The 14,055-nt window shown below is 39.5% G+C and overlaps 3 protein-coding genes across 5 annotated transcripts; 2 read left to right on the forward strand and 1 right to left on the reverse strand.

The window, feature by feature from the left end:
• Window positions 157–3,685, reverse strand: LOC104720241. Of its 2 annotated transcripts, none has more exons than XM_019244684.1 (3): window positions 3,091–3,685; window positions 2,572–2,874; window positions 157–1,883 (listed from the first exon to the last, which is right to left on the reverse strand). In XM_019244684.1, the coding sequence occupies exons 2-3, from the start codon at window positions 2,872–2,874 to the stop codon at window positions 372–374; spliced, it is 1,815 nt and encodes a 604-aa protein (XP_019100229.1). In that variant the 5' UTR covers window positions 3,091–3,685; the 3' UTR covers window positions 157–371. The 2 variants fall into 2 exon arrangements, with proteins under 2 accessions (XP_019100229.1, XP_019100230.1); XM_019244685.1 differs by having other exon boundaries at window positions 157–1,859; window positions 2,548–2,874; window positions 3,091–3,673.
• LOC104720324 (probable serine incorporator) lies at window positions 6,664–9,556 on the forward strand. The gene is made up of 5 exons (XM_010438268.1): window positions 6,664–6,941; window positions 7,764–8,000; window positions 8,280–8,391; window positions 8,511–8,923; window positions 9,042–9,556. Exons 1-5 carry the CDS (start codon window positions 6,764–6,766, stop codon window positions 9,332–9,334), a joined length of 1,233 nt encoding a protein of 410 aa, XP_010436570.1. The 5' UTR covers window positions 6,664–6,763; the 3' UTR covers window positions 9,335–9,556.
• On the forward strand, window positions 11,465–13,834 carry LOC104720406 (uncharacterized protein At5g19025-like). Of its 2 annotated transcripts, XM_019244694.1 has the most exons (3): window positions 11,465–12,115; window positions 12,210–12,272; window positions 13,567–13,834. In XM_019244694.1, the coding sequence occupies exons 1-3, from the start codon at window positions 11,587–11,589 to the stop codon at window positions 13,587–13,589; spliced, it is 615 nt and encodes a 204-aa protein (XP_019100239.1). In that variant the 5' UTR covers window positions 11,465–11,586; the 3' UTR covers window positions 13,590–13,834. The 2 variants fall into 2 exon arrangements, with proteins under 2 accessions (XP_019100239.1, XP_010436636.1); XM_010438334.2 differs by having other exon boundaries at window positions 11,469–12,272.

The raw sequence follows: 14,055 nt of genomic DNA on the forward strand, positions 1-14,055 counted from the left end.
GAGCCTATGACACTATCGTCTTCTAGATGAATTATTAGGACTTAAGCGAGGACCATCTGTTCAAAACATTCACGGATGCAATAATTGGCTGCGAGTAAATACGAGTTAGCTACTTGAACCTAATTACAAGCTTGCTCCTGTTTGTATCATTCAAAGTGTTCAAAATTATTATTATTATCAGGAAAATGTCAACCAGATATGTATAGTACACAACGGTTGGTCAAATCTCTCACTATTATACAATGAAACTCAAGTTTGATGAGTTGAGTTTTCCCAAATAATAATAATCTATACTCCAAAAAAGAAAAAGTCTACACATAAATAAAGAATCCGTGACTCTTCCTAAACCAAACTTTACCATGTCTATTTGACTATTTCACACACAATGCATTGAGCAATACGTGAACGAGCATCAAATCCACAAAGTACTGATGTCCGATCTCACCGTCCCTCCACTTCAATTTCGCCGGAGCTCTTCCGTAATGAACACCGTCGTTGCACCGGTTATCATAATGCCACGGATACGTCATATCGAAGTTATCCACCACGCTTGTGACTAATCCAGCGTCCCTCATTTTCTCGAGAAACACTCCGTTAAACGCCTCCATTTTGCTTGGATTAAACGCTAACGTTCTAGCGTAGCCTCCTGTCGCGATCGTGTTCCTGAAAATCACCTCAGGCGGTTGCAGTCCCCTGCTTTTCACCTTGTCAAAAACTCCTCTCCAAAACGCAGCTGCGGTTTCAGCTCCTTTCGCAAAGGCTCTAAGACTAGTCCAGTGAATCCCATCGTGTAGACCTGAGTTCACGATCATCACGTCCGGAACACGGTCTTCCGTGAAGTACTTCTTGAGCAACTCTCTAAAGTCCGAGTCTTGAAGAGAATCAAGACCCTGGTAGTTCTTTGTCTCGTTCCAATGACCGTTGAAGATACTCGTGATCCTAACCGTCTCCGATGAGTTCTTCGGATTCGAGAACTTCAAATCAAATCTCCTCGGGACAGCGGGGATCTCCGGATGACCTAATACAAAGTTCAGCAAGTTTCTGATCGAATCAACATGATTCGAGTCCCCCCAGAAGAAGATCCACTTGCCTTTCAAGCAATCCCAAGCCTTATCACCAGAGAAGAGCTCAAAAGAGCAATGAGTAGAGTAAACCCAACCATTGCTCTCTATAGCTCCAACCGCTCCATCGCACCACGGTTTCCTACAAGGGAAATCCGCGGCGAGGCAGCGGTAACGCCCGTCATTGCTGATCTCACACTCATCGTTCTTCCCAAGCCTAGTCCACCGTCCGGACCAAGCATCTCTGTTGAAATCAGATCTTTGACATGACCGTAGCTCCGGCAGAGTCACGTCAGGCTTCTTGATGAATCTTAATGGGACGTTGCGAAGCTTTCGATCAAAGCCTAAGCGTGAGGTGCTGAACTTAAGGCCTTGGAAGTGACGGAAGAGCAAAATGACGGTGAGATTGTAATCTCCGGCGAACTCAGGATGAACCTGTAACGAGAAAGAGTAAGTTCCGTTGCCGAAGTCTTTCACCGGAGGCCTCGATTTCCAACTCTCGCCGGATAAATCAGTCTCGAAATAGTCACCACCGATGCAAACGTGTTTACCAGATTCATCCAAGGCTTGGAATCTGAACTCATGAATCTCACCGGCGGTTAACTCTAACGAATCAATCCCGTCGACGCCGGAAACTGAAATCTCGACGGTTTTTGCTTCTCTGCACGGCGCTCCTCCCGGAGCCAACCAACTCCTCATCAAATTCGCCGTGAAACCTTTCCCCGAAGCGGCGGTGATCCACCCGAATTGAACCCGGGTCGAGTTCGAAGTGATATTCGGATCCAGAGTTGGTTCCACCACCTTCGTCGTGTGCATAGTGAGATTGTGGCGGNCAAGGGAAATCCGCGGCGAGGCAGCGGTAACGCCCGTCATTGCTGATCTCACACTCATCGTTCTTCCCAAGCCTAGTCCACCGTCCGGACCAAGCATCTCTGTTGAAATCAGATCTTTGACATGACCGTAGCTCCGGCAGAGTCACGTCAGGCTTCTTGATGAATCTTAATGGGACGTTGCGAAGCTTTCGATCAAAGCCTAGACGTGAGGTGCTGAACTTAAGGCCTTGGAAGTGACGGAAGAGCAAAATGACGGTGAGATTGTAATCTCCGGCGAACTCAGGATGAACCTGTAACGAGAAAGAGTAAGTTCCGTTGCCGAAGTCTTTCACCGGAGGCCTCGATTTCCAACTCTCGCCGGATAAATCAGTCTCGAAGTAGTCACCACCGATGCAAACGTGTTTACCAGATTCATCCAAGGCTTGGAATCTGAACTCATGAATCTCACCGGCGGTTAACTCTAACGAATCAATCCCGTCGACGCCGGAAACTGAAATCTCGACGGTTTTTGCTTCTCTGCACGGCGCTCCTCCCGGAGCCAACCAACTCCTCATCAAATTCGCCGTGAAACCTTTCCCCGAAGCGGCGGTGATCCACCCGAATTGAACCCGGGTCGAGTTCGAAGTGATATTCGGATCCAGAGTTGGTTCAACCACCTTCGTCGTGTGCATAGTGAGATTGTGGCGGCCTCGAGGTTCCTCTGATGCTAGATTGGGTTGAGGTGACGTTAAAGGAGACGGAGAAGGGCTGATTCGAAGGGAGTGGGAGGAGGGAGAAGGACTGATCTTAACAGAGTAAGCATTGAATCTCCATGGCTCAACGAAGGTTTGAATGGAACAACCATCAATGCTCCAAAAGACTAACATGAGGAAGAAGACGAGTGCAGTAAGAGCACCAAGACGCCATTGAAGCAAAGGGCTTGGCCGTAGAATCAGTAATTGGCTCGGAACTGGATGCAAAATCACTCCTTTATCCGGCATCTGAAGAATCCGACAACAAACCCAGAAAAGGTGGATTCAAGTTACCAAAAATTCAAATCACAACAACAACAAGACAATTACCAAGATTAGTTTTTTTTTTTTTTGTTTTCTCTAAAAAAGTAAAGTTTTAAGTTTTTAAATTATTCAACCGAGAAAACATTAGAAGTCAAAAAAAAATCCAAACTTTATATAAATTAAAAACATGATTAAACTTACTCTAAATGGTTCAGTGATGGGTTAGTTCTTGAACTCGTGGAAGATGATGATTGATGATGACAATGAATGATTCCACAATCCTCTCAGTATTGAATATAGGAGTTTACAAGAACTTCAAATCCTCCCAATTCCCGCAAGAGAGGAAAAGGAAACTATGGGAGGATCCAACGTGTTTTTAGACTAAAACAATACCAAACATTTACTAAGAAAGTGCAAAAATAAAAATAGAATAGATAAAATCTCCAAGAGAATTTAAGATTCTTTGGATGATTGCAGCCAAATAAGCAATTTTTAGGGAGGAGGAGGAGGCGGACGGGGGAGAGAGAGATAAAGACAATTTTCGTGTCAAGACGATTATAACCCTGTCGTAGTAATGGATTTACCATGACAACAGGCCGACGACCGCGCTAAATAATTGTGCGACGACATGTGGGCAACGAAGCGTTTTCACAAGGTCGCGTCGGTGTGCCGGTAGGGTTATTTTCGTCTTTCTGATTAGCCAATTGAATACGTTCTGTATGTGTATGGTGTTTGATTGGCTTCACGTGCCTTTTTTTTTTTGTCCTCTCCCACCACCGCCGCTCCTATTTATCTGCAGGAGAATAATTTAATTAATGTTTTTGGGTGGGATTTATAAGAGACGACGATGGATGAAAATTAAAAAAAATAGTAAATTGTTATCCAATATCAATTCAGATGTTTATAATTATCATCAGTAGAGAGATGAGAGAAACCTACCGTTCGAGATTTTAGTACACAAAAACTAGATAAAAAGTCAATTAAGAACTTTTTCTTCTTAGATTAGTACTAGTCTATTTTTCAATTCCATTTTAGCTTTTATTTATTATACAATAACATTGTTCAAGAAAGCGGTCTAGACGGCCGTCTAGGCGCTAGGCGTTCAGCAGACGTCTAGACGACTGCTTAAACCGCCTAAAATCACAAATTTTTTATTTTAATTAAAGTTTTTATTTTTAACTATATATATTTAAAATTTTAAGTTTTATATTCATATAATATTTATAAATGTTTATATGTTATTAATCTAAATTAAAGAAATGTATTTTTACTAATTTTAGTTTATAATTTATTATTATTTATTTCTTCTAACATATATTTTTATATAATTTTACATATAATATCATATGTATAATGTTCATATTATAAACGCTTAAACCGCCTAAAACGTTTAAAATTCCGATTAGGCGTTCTAGGCGCTGGGTCACCGCCCACATACCGTTTAGCGCTTTCTTGAACACTGCACAATAATAGTTTCCATCTTTATTTATCTTATCCTTTTGTTTCAAGTTTTTTNAATTTTTTTTTTTTTTTTTTTTTTTGCTCAATATAGAATGGTGAGTTTTTAAATAAACAGTTTTGCACGTCATCTTGAGCTAATAAGTCAAGCTCAAAAGGAAAACAAAATCGTTTATACCATTGTGTTGTAAAAGTAAGAGACAAGGTTGTGTTCTCTTCTTCTTATTATTGAATCAATCAAATAGATGTTACATATATATAGTAGTGACAAAGGCTAAAACCTAAACCGACTAGGAAATAGAAAATAGGCCATGGGCCATCGGCCATGGGCCTTACACACCAAGACATGTAATGGGCCGGTTATGGAAGTCCACTCCAAGTGTTTTACAACACTCCCCATTGGATGACATAACCATGCCGATGCTAAGGGATCAGCGCAATACGCTTGGGGGTGCTGCCTCATTAAAACTTTACCAGGAAAACCCATTGGGACAAAACCATAGTGAAGGAAAAAGAGATCAGCACACATTGCTCCCCCTGTTCTAAGCATCACTGTAAATCCTTAAGCCTCCGCATTCCAATCTGGTGCGCGAGCTTCTTGAACGTTGATGTCGGTAGTGACTTGGTGAGGAGATCGGCTGAGTTGTCGCAAGATTGAACTTGTACCACTCGAACTTCTCCGGCCTATTGTAACTCGTGTGTGAAGAAGAACTTGGGTAAAATGTGCTTCGTCTGATCTCCCTTGATGTAGCCTTCCTTAAGTTGTGCGATGCAGGCCGTATTGTCTTCATAGAGAACCGTAGGCTCCTTATCGTCGGCCATGCCACAATCTGATCGGATGTGTTGAGTCATTGACCTCAACCACACACATTCACGGCTGGCTTCATGCATTGCTAAGATTTCGGCATGATTAGATGATGTGGCTGCAATAATCTGCTTCATAGAACGCCATGAAATAGTTGTACCACCGTATGTGAACACATAGCCGGTTTGTGACCTAGCATTGTGCGGATCCGATAGATAACTTGCATCAGCAAAACAGACTCGAGCAAAATCCACATTACCACCAGCGATATCATCAATCTCTGAATCAACAATCAGCCCTAGAGTTTCTGCAATGTAGCGGGCTATTGGAGGGGTAAAGAACTGCAAGGGTATGCCACGAATCTGGATCCAGAATTAATAAATAGGGGGTTAACATCTGGTAAATTGGGTTGCCATGGTTCCATAGCCACCATCCACTCATTGAAACTCCAGGGTCCCCGACGGTATACTAGTTGGAGAGCTTCATTAGATGGGAACAGAAATTGCGACCGCCCATGTTCCACGACTCTGCCAGTGACAGAATTATCCATTCCCCAAAGCCGAGGAAAAAAACGGATCATTGCACGGAGATTTTGCCTTTGGGAATTCGCGGGGCGGACAAGGAGGCTGAATTGAAAAACCCTAGTTGCTTCTTGACAGAGGTTCGCCGGGACTTCAAAAGAACCATTGGCATTCATGTTAACATCAACCATTTTTGTTGTGAATTGGAACGAAGTAGAATGAAAGACGAAACACTGGGGAAGAAATGAGTAAAAGGTAAAAAAGCTAGTGATTAAACGGCGGGTATAAATAGTGAGAAAAATAACTGCAAAACAGTTAGATTGAGAAATCGAATTAGAGATGTGTAAAAGTTGAGAAAGAAAAGGAAAAATAACCGCCCACTCGGGTGAATCCCAACCAACATCGTTGGGACAAATCCTGAGTAAAAACCGGCAGACTGGCCACGATGGGAGACACCGGAGATAGGCTCCACGGAGGAGAGAGACAACAGTTACGAAAAACCGACACCAACATAGAGAAACACTTTCGCCTGGATTTTCTCTCATTTGCAAATTTTTTTTTTATTTTTTGATTTTCTTTCCTTTCTTTGTCGAACCTATGAATTAAGTACGGTTTATGGTTCTGACTTCTGACCATGAATTTATTGTTTGGCTGTTGAGCATCTGTTTTTTGACATGTGACTTTTAACTCCAAAGCTACCAAATGTCTTCATCCTAAGATAAAGAAGCACGCATTTTCTGAAAATCTTTCGTCTGTTAGGTGTAAACTGATGTTGATTGAGCAAAATACTGTTGGGCCAAACTAGTACCGTTCTCGAGCTTCCTTACTAACTTAATATTAGGGCGAAATTGAGCCTGTCTTAGCTCCTTAATGGGCCTGTTAGAAAGACTTACAGCAACGGCTTCAGGGAAAATGGGTTAAATTGATAACTTTCATTTGTTAGGTATAGATTTAGCAATTTCTCGAAAGTTTGATATCTATTTGGCTCTTTTTGCTCCGTAGAACAACAACACACACGAAACAACCAACAGAAAGAAGAGGAGATTTATTTGGGAAGTCAAACACAAAAAATCATCAAATCGGAAACGATATGGCGTGTTGCTTAGCTTCGTGCTGTGCGTCGGCGACATGTGGGTTGTGTACGTCGGTGGCGTCGGGGATTACGAGGAAATCAGCGAGGATCGCTTATTGTGGTCTCTTCGGTGCTTCTCTTGTCGTCTCCTGGATTCTTCGCGAGACTGGTGCTCCCCTCCTTGAGAAACTCCCTTGTACGTTTCTCTCTTCCATTTCCTTTTTTTTATTCATACTCCCTGTGAATACACAAAAAATGAGGTTCCTTTTAGCTTAATGATTATAGTTGGAACCATCGATTTCGAAATTTGGTTCTCTCTGATTTTGTCAATTGAATTGAATCCGGTGGTTAACGCATAGATTCTTGGGTGATGAGTGATGTCTTGTGCTTGAACGTTCTCCTTTTCTTTTCTGCTTAATCCTTGTTGATTCAGAGGTTTGAATACTGAGATATGATGAGCCATAGTGTTTATAAGTATGAATCTATTGGGTCAGTGTAAAGTTTGTTCCTTTGAAACCGTGATCGTTTTTTATCTCAATCTGTGATGATGGATGGATGGATGTCTTTGAATTGGGTCTGCTTATGCTTCCTGTTATACCTGCTTGATCATAGTTAAGATTTTTGAGGAATCATCATCGCCTATTGATACAAAATATTTTTTTTGGTTAACGCATAGATGTTTGGATGATGGCTTGTGCTTGAACGTTCTCCTTTTGTTTTCTGCTTAAGCCTTGTTGATTCAGAGGTTTGAATACTGAGGCATGATGAGCCATAGTGTATATAAGTATGAATCTATTGGGTCAGGGTAAAGTTGGTTCCTTTGTTTCTGCAACTGATTAATAATAACTTCGGAAACCTTGATCGTTTTTATCTCAATCTGTGTTGATGGATGGGTGTTTCTGAATTGGGTCTGCTTATGCTTCATGTTATACCTGCTTGAGCATAGTTAAGAGTTCTGAGGAATCATCATCACCTATTGATACAAAATCTCCGTTTTGGTTTTTGTTTAAACAAACAGGGATTAACACTTCCGATTCATTTACCAAAGAATGGTATCAGCAGCAAGCTGTTCTTCGTGTGAGCTTTGGGAATTTCCTCTTCTTTGCGATATATGCTTTGATCATGATAGGTGTGAAGGACCAGAACGATAGGCGTGACTCCTGGCACCATGGCGGATGGGGTTTGAAGATGATTGTCTGGTTTTTGCTTGTTGCCCTCATGTTTTTTGTTCCAAATGTTATTGTCTCAATCTATGGTAAGTTTTCTTTGCTTCTCATGATCTCCCACATGTGGTGCTATCTCATCACGTTATATGTTATTAGAATTTTACTGGTCTGCAAAATCCATTGGTGTTATCTCATCAGGTTTTAGTTGATGAGCTTTTGAATACGCACAATTTGTGTGATTATATATATTATGTGTTGGTGTGCCTGCAAGTACGACAGAGTAGTTGATGTAAAAGTTGTAGATTTATTCATCTCTGTTTTTGTGAAGCCATATGAAGGCTGAATTCAGCGTGTTCACATTCTTTCAGGAACTTTATCAAAATTTGGTGCTGGAGCGTTTCTGTTGGTTCAAGTGGTCTTGTTGTTAGATGCTACACATAACTGGAATGATTCATGGGTCGAAAAGGATGAAAAGAAGTGGTATGCTCGACATTTTTCTATGCATTTGTCCTGTGTTTTTGCCATGATCCTGTTTTTGGCATTTAACTGTTAAAGTTTGATTAATGATAATCGTCTGACTAATGGGGTTCTTTATGCAGGTATATCGCTCTGCTTGTTATATCAATTGTGTGTTACATAGCAACATATGCCTTCTCAGGAATCCTGTTCATCTGGTTCAATCCATCTGGTCATGATTGTGGACTAAATGTTTTCTTCATCGTAATGCCGATGATCCTGGCCTTTGTTTTTGCTATTATTGCTTTACATCCTGCGGTGAATGGCAGTCTTTTACCAGCATCAGTTATATCAGTTTACTGTGCTTATGTCTGTTACACGGGTCTCTCTAGCGAACCTCATGACTATGTGTGCAATGGACTTAACAAATCCAAGGCAGTGAACGCAAGTACTCTCATCCTTGGAATGCTTACTACGGTTCTCTCGGTTCTATACTCCGCCCTCCGAGCTGGCTCTTCCACCACATTTCTCTCACCACCGTCTTCTCCCAGATCAGGTACTTCACCAAACTCTTCAATATGCTTGGACATCAAGTTTTTCGGTTTTGTAAATAGTAATTCTGAACTAGACTCGGCTTTTTGTTTCTTCTGTTTTGCTGAAAACGTTATTTGAAGGTGGGAGAGAGGCATTGTTAGAGGATCCCGAGGACGGGAAGAAGAAGGGTGGTGAAGCCGAGGCGCGGCCTGTGAGCTACTCGTACTCCTTCTTCCATATAATCTTTGCACTTGCAAGCATGTACGCCGCAATGCTTCTCTCGGGATGGACCGATTCCTCAGAAAGTGCATCTCTGATCGATGTGGGATGGACCTCGGTCTGGGTAAAGATATGCACCGGTTGGGTCACGGCCGTACTGTACATCTGGACACTCATTGCACCGCTCATCCTTCCGGATCGCGAGTTCTATTAAAGGGTGCATACCGATGGAAACACGTATATAGTCCAATCTGGTGAAAGTTATGTATATGTTTATGTAGTCACTTAAAAGTGGGTATGTTTGGTAATAGGGTACTGGGAGTAGCAAATGTCACGTGCTAGACGTATAATTGAAATCTAAACTAAAAGACCTTGGATGTTGTTTGAATGGATGAGTTGTTTCTATGACTGTTACTATATCATAGGATTATCTAAATTTCTAGTTGCAAGTTGTTAGCGATGGTGGAAAAAGCCAAGAGAGTAAGAGAGGCTCTGTAGAGAACTCTCGAGTCAAGTTGGGGATTCAGCTTTTTAAAACCTTATTATATACGAAAGATAAACTAAATTTGAACTATGGAAATACTCTACTTGAATTTGAAGTCATTAGAGTCGACAGGAAAAGTTCAGTAAGAATCCAATCATATAGTTCATAATGAATTGTTCATTGTTCAAATTTGATCTAATCCATCATTCAAATAAACTAAAACCCCTAGACATTGAGTAGCTTTGTTCCATTTTTGTCATCATTGCTATTATAATTAGCTATCTTAATAGCCTTGGTTATATTATTTTTGATTCTTCCTTGTGCCTTCTCCTTGGAATAATCCATAAGGACAAAATCATTGAAGTTAATCCGACAAACCATGTTTTTTTATTCTTCTTTAATTGTATGGCTAATAGCAATCTATTCATATCCTTCACTTTAGCCAATGCTTTACAGTTTACACATTACACTCAAAAAGTTCCAAATCGTATTCGCTCTAAGATTATCTATCTTAACAACATAAAATTATAATCATATGACAATGGTTAGTATGTAAAATTATGTTGCTCATTTTCACATGTTTGCTCTTATGATTTACCTATCTTACCAAATCTAGTTTGCTCTTAGATTTACACATGTTTGATCATTTACCCATTAGCACATATGAAGAGCATATTAATTATTACGTGTAAAATAGACCAACCTTGTAAAACCTAAACCTCATTTGTCATTCTTGAAAAATTGAAAGCAAAAAGCCAATCAACGAAGACATGACATGACTAATTAAACGGCTAGTTGTCCAAACAAAGACATGACCTGACCTGACATGTTATGTGTGATTTGCTGAAATCTAAAATACCGTGAATATTAGAAAATTTAGTAAAACCAACTGTACATCTGAGAATTAAATGAACCCATTATTGTTAATTTCGTGTCGTGTGTATCTAGTTATTGTATTTTCCAATATTTTTTTCTATATTTTAAATAAATACAACAACATCGTTTAGCTTTACCATCCATAGTAGACATAATTATATCGTTTTGGTATGTGTACGATAAAAGAAACTCATGAAAACGATTTGGCCGTAGACGTGAGCTAAGTTGGTTTTAGCTACGAACTCTACTCTAGAGACATTCTCCTAAAAAGAATGCGACCATGTTTCAATGTTATATGGTTCAGTTCTGACCACTCTCCCTAGTAGACTAGTATCCTGAACCAAATTTATTACACAACCATAAAGTATATATTTTGGTCATTACTCATTGGTATATGAAAGAACTCAAAAGACAAAACAAATTTTTACTAGTACTGTATATGTATTTTTTACTCATACAATAAATTTGGAATTTTAAATTCACTTAGTAGTTAGTAAATTATACTTGAATTATTCAAATAATAATTTATCAAAGATAAATATAATGAAATATTTCTATCCTAAACAATAACATGTTGACATATATATATATATATATGTATACACCATATTTTTTCTTTTTAAACATACAAAATAGTTTATGTATATCTATGGTGTATATTATATATCAACATTTGATATTAAAAAACATACTACTTTTGTAAGTATGTTTTATAAACAAAAAGTCATCTATTTCATAAAAATCAATAAATCATCATATAATAATCAGTAACACAATCTCTTATCTTTAATGTGTTGACTTATTATTCATATAGCTGTAGAGTCAATCATATTATTCTTCATAATAAATGATCTCTTATCATAATATGTAAGATATATATATATATATATTTTCAAATATAAATTTCTACAGATTTTTTATAAAAAAAATTATATTATTTCAGTATTTATACATTTTCAGTTATGAGAAATCTCTCTCCCAATTACAGTTTTAATTTTTAGCCTTTTTCCCTAAAAAAAAAAAAAAATGTATAGATACAAATAAAAAAGAGTTAAATTATATGTAAAGGAGGAGGATCACCACCGTCGTCGTCGTCCCTCCCTAACATGCTCCATCTCCTCCTTCTCTCCGACGAAGATCATCATCATCATCATCACACCACCAATAGCATGCCCCCTTCCTCCTCCGCCTCTAGATCCGCCGCTAATCACAGCTCCTCCTCTTCCTCTTCATCTCTCCACCTCTGCAAGCACTCTCCTTCCGCGACTCTCGACCTCCTAATCCTAATCCTCGTCCTCTTCTCCGGCGCCTTCCTCCTCTCTTCTTACTTCTCCTATCTGTTCCACTCATTCTCTCTCCTCTCATCTCACTTCCCTCCCCTCTCGTCCTTAATCTTCTCCGACAATGAAGATCTCTCTCCGATCCCTCCGGCTTCCTACTTCTTCGCCTTCGCCGTCTTCTTCGCCGCTTCGATTGCGTTTCTCGACCTTTGTTGCGGACCGAGATCGAGGAAGTGTCGGAATCCAAAGTGTAAAGGTTTGAAGAAGGCGATGGAGTTTGATTTGCAATTGCAGACGGAGGAATGTGTTAAATCTGGAGGTACTAAGGAGATCGATCGGTTGCCTTGGAAAGGAGGTAGTGAGAGCAATCCTGATTACGAGTGTTTGAGAGCTGAGCTCAGAAGGATGGCTCCTCCTAATGGCCGTGCTGTTTTGCTTTTCCGATCTAGATGTGGCTGCCCTGTTGCTAAGCTTGAAGGTTGGGGACCTAAGCGAGGTCGTCGTCATAAAAAGTTAGTCAAACCCTTCCCTTCTCAATTTTGCCAATTTCGGTTTCCATTTTCATTTGCTTGTTCAATTTTGCCTGAAATGAACTTGCTTTCGCCAATTCTCTGGTCTCTTTGGGTAGCATTAGCCATGGATGGATGAGTAGTTTGATCATATGTTTCGATGAGTATACCAATGAATTATGTGATCTCTCCATTGTCACTCTCAAGGGATTTCAGATAAATTCTTATAAATGGGTAGTGTTGGTTCTTTGCTTTTGATTGGTAACAGTGTGCTTCCCTCTCTGTGAGTCATTATTGGTTATGATGAATCAAATTGTGAGTCTCTTGGTAAAAAGAGTAGTTTTTTATAATATTCATAGTTGTGCTGATTAGATCTGCTGCCAATTAGAGCAGATTTGAATCGTCTAAGTGAGAAATGGATACGGAACATTTGGTGGTCTACATCTTATATAGCAGTTATTACTGAAGTTTTCAGCGTTAGTAGATTTGAATTTAAGGAAAAAGAGTACTGGCAAGTCAGATATGAAGAAATGTGGGAATTTGGTTATGAATTATGATTCTTCCGCCTTAGCTTGCACAGATTAGAAAATAAGGTTCCGTGTAAGATTAAAACTACATTGAAGGCATTGCCTTGTCTCGTGTTTTTCGAAATGGTGGTGTCAAGGCATTATAAAACCTAAGAGTCAACAGATAGCAGCCTCTGTCTAGTTGATTGTGCTTATCAATGGGAAACTCCATTTTTGCTGCAAATGTTGGTCCTTTGCTTTCCAATCTCTTTTGGTCGAGAATCTGTATTTCATATATATAACAGCTAATGATTCTTAACTTAACAAAACTATTCCACTTTGATCTTGGACATGTTTTTTCAATGGTCATATCTGGCTCCCTTGATTTCGACCCCGTGTATAACACTATACAACCTAGCACCGACAACATCTTAAAATTGGAGATTTGCTCAGTAAAAAATACATGCTTTTATAAAGCAGAATACATGGTGCTAGGTAGCCAGTTGGCAACAACCTTGAGTAGATGAGAATGCATTGCTTTGTATGTAACTTGTTATATGATCTACACATCTACTATGACTAAGGTCGTTGATTGGTTGTACATCAGTAGATTTTGTGATTTTTTGTCTGTGGTGCGTGCTCATATCAGACTTATTCACTTTGTTTGTCCGACTCACATCTAGCGTTCATTCATATAATCAAATGAAAGTTTTTTGGGTTAACATATTGTTCATATGTCATTTTATTTCTTCTCGTCATCGTGATTCAGTCTATGTCTTTATCTTCTCCAGATCGCAAGCAAACTTGGCTCTAAAGGGAGGGGTAGATCATCGCTGATCAGGTCGATAGGAACCCTTCAATCTATCATTATAGATTTATCACATGTAATGTTTGCATAGTTCATCTTGGAAACTAGAAATATCCGAACAGCTTCGTTTGCGGATTTCTTATTTCTTTTACCTTAGAAATGTCCCAATATTACAACTTGAATACTTAACTTTTATTGAACTCCATTACTTACCACGCAAAAAAGGCAGGATCAACTTTCACTTTATCATATGGATCACTCGTTGCACTTCCTCCTACACATACTTTAGGGGATGGATTTATCTCTGTGTCGTGTTTGCTTTTGTTTCTTGCTTTTCATCTCCTGATTTCATTGCAAGTCTATGAAATCTCGTTGAGGGTTAGCTTTTCCATCCAGAAAGTTGATATCTTTGGCGTTGGAACTGCTCTAATTTGTTTAGATCTCCATTCTGTTTAGTTTACTTGGTTTCTGG

Source organism: Camelina sativa, chromosome 1 (assembly GCF_000633955.1).
Source record: "Camelina sativa cultivar DH55 chromosome 1, Cs, whole genome shotgun sequence".
Classification (NCBI taxonomy): Eukaryota; Viridiplantae; Streptophyta; class Magnoliopsida; order Brassicales; family Brassicaceae; genus Camelina; species Camelina sativa.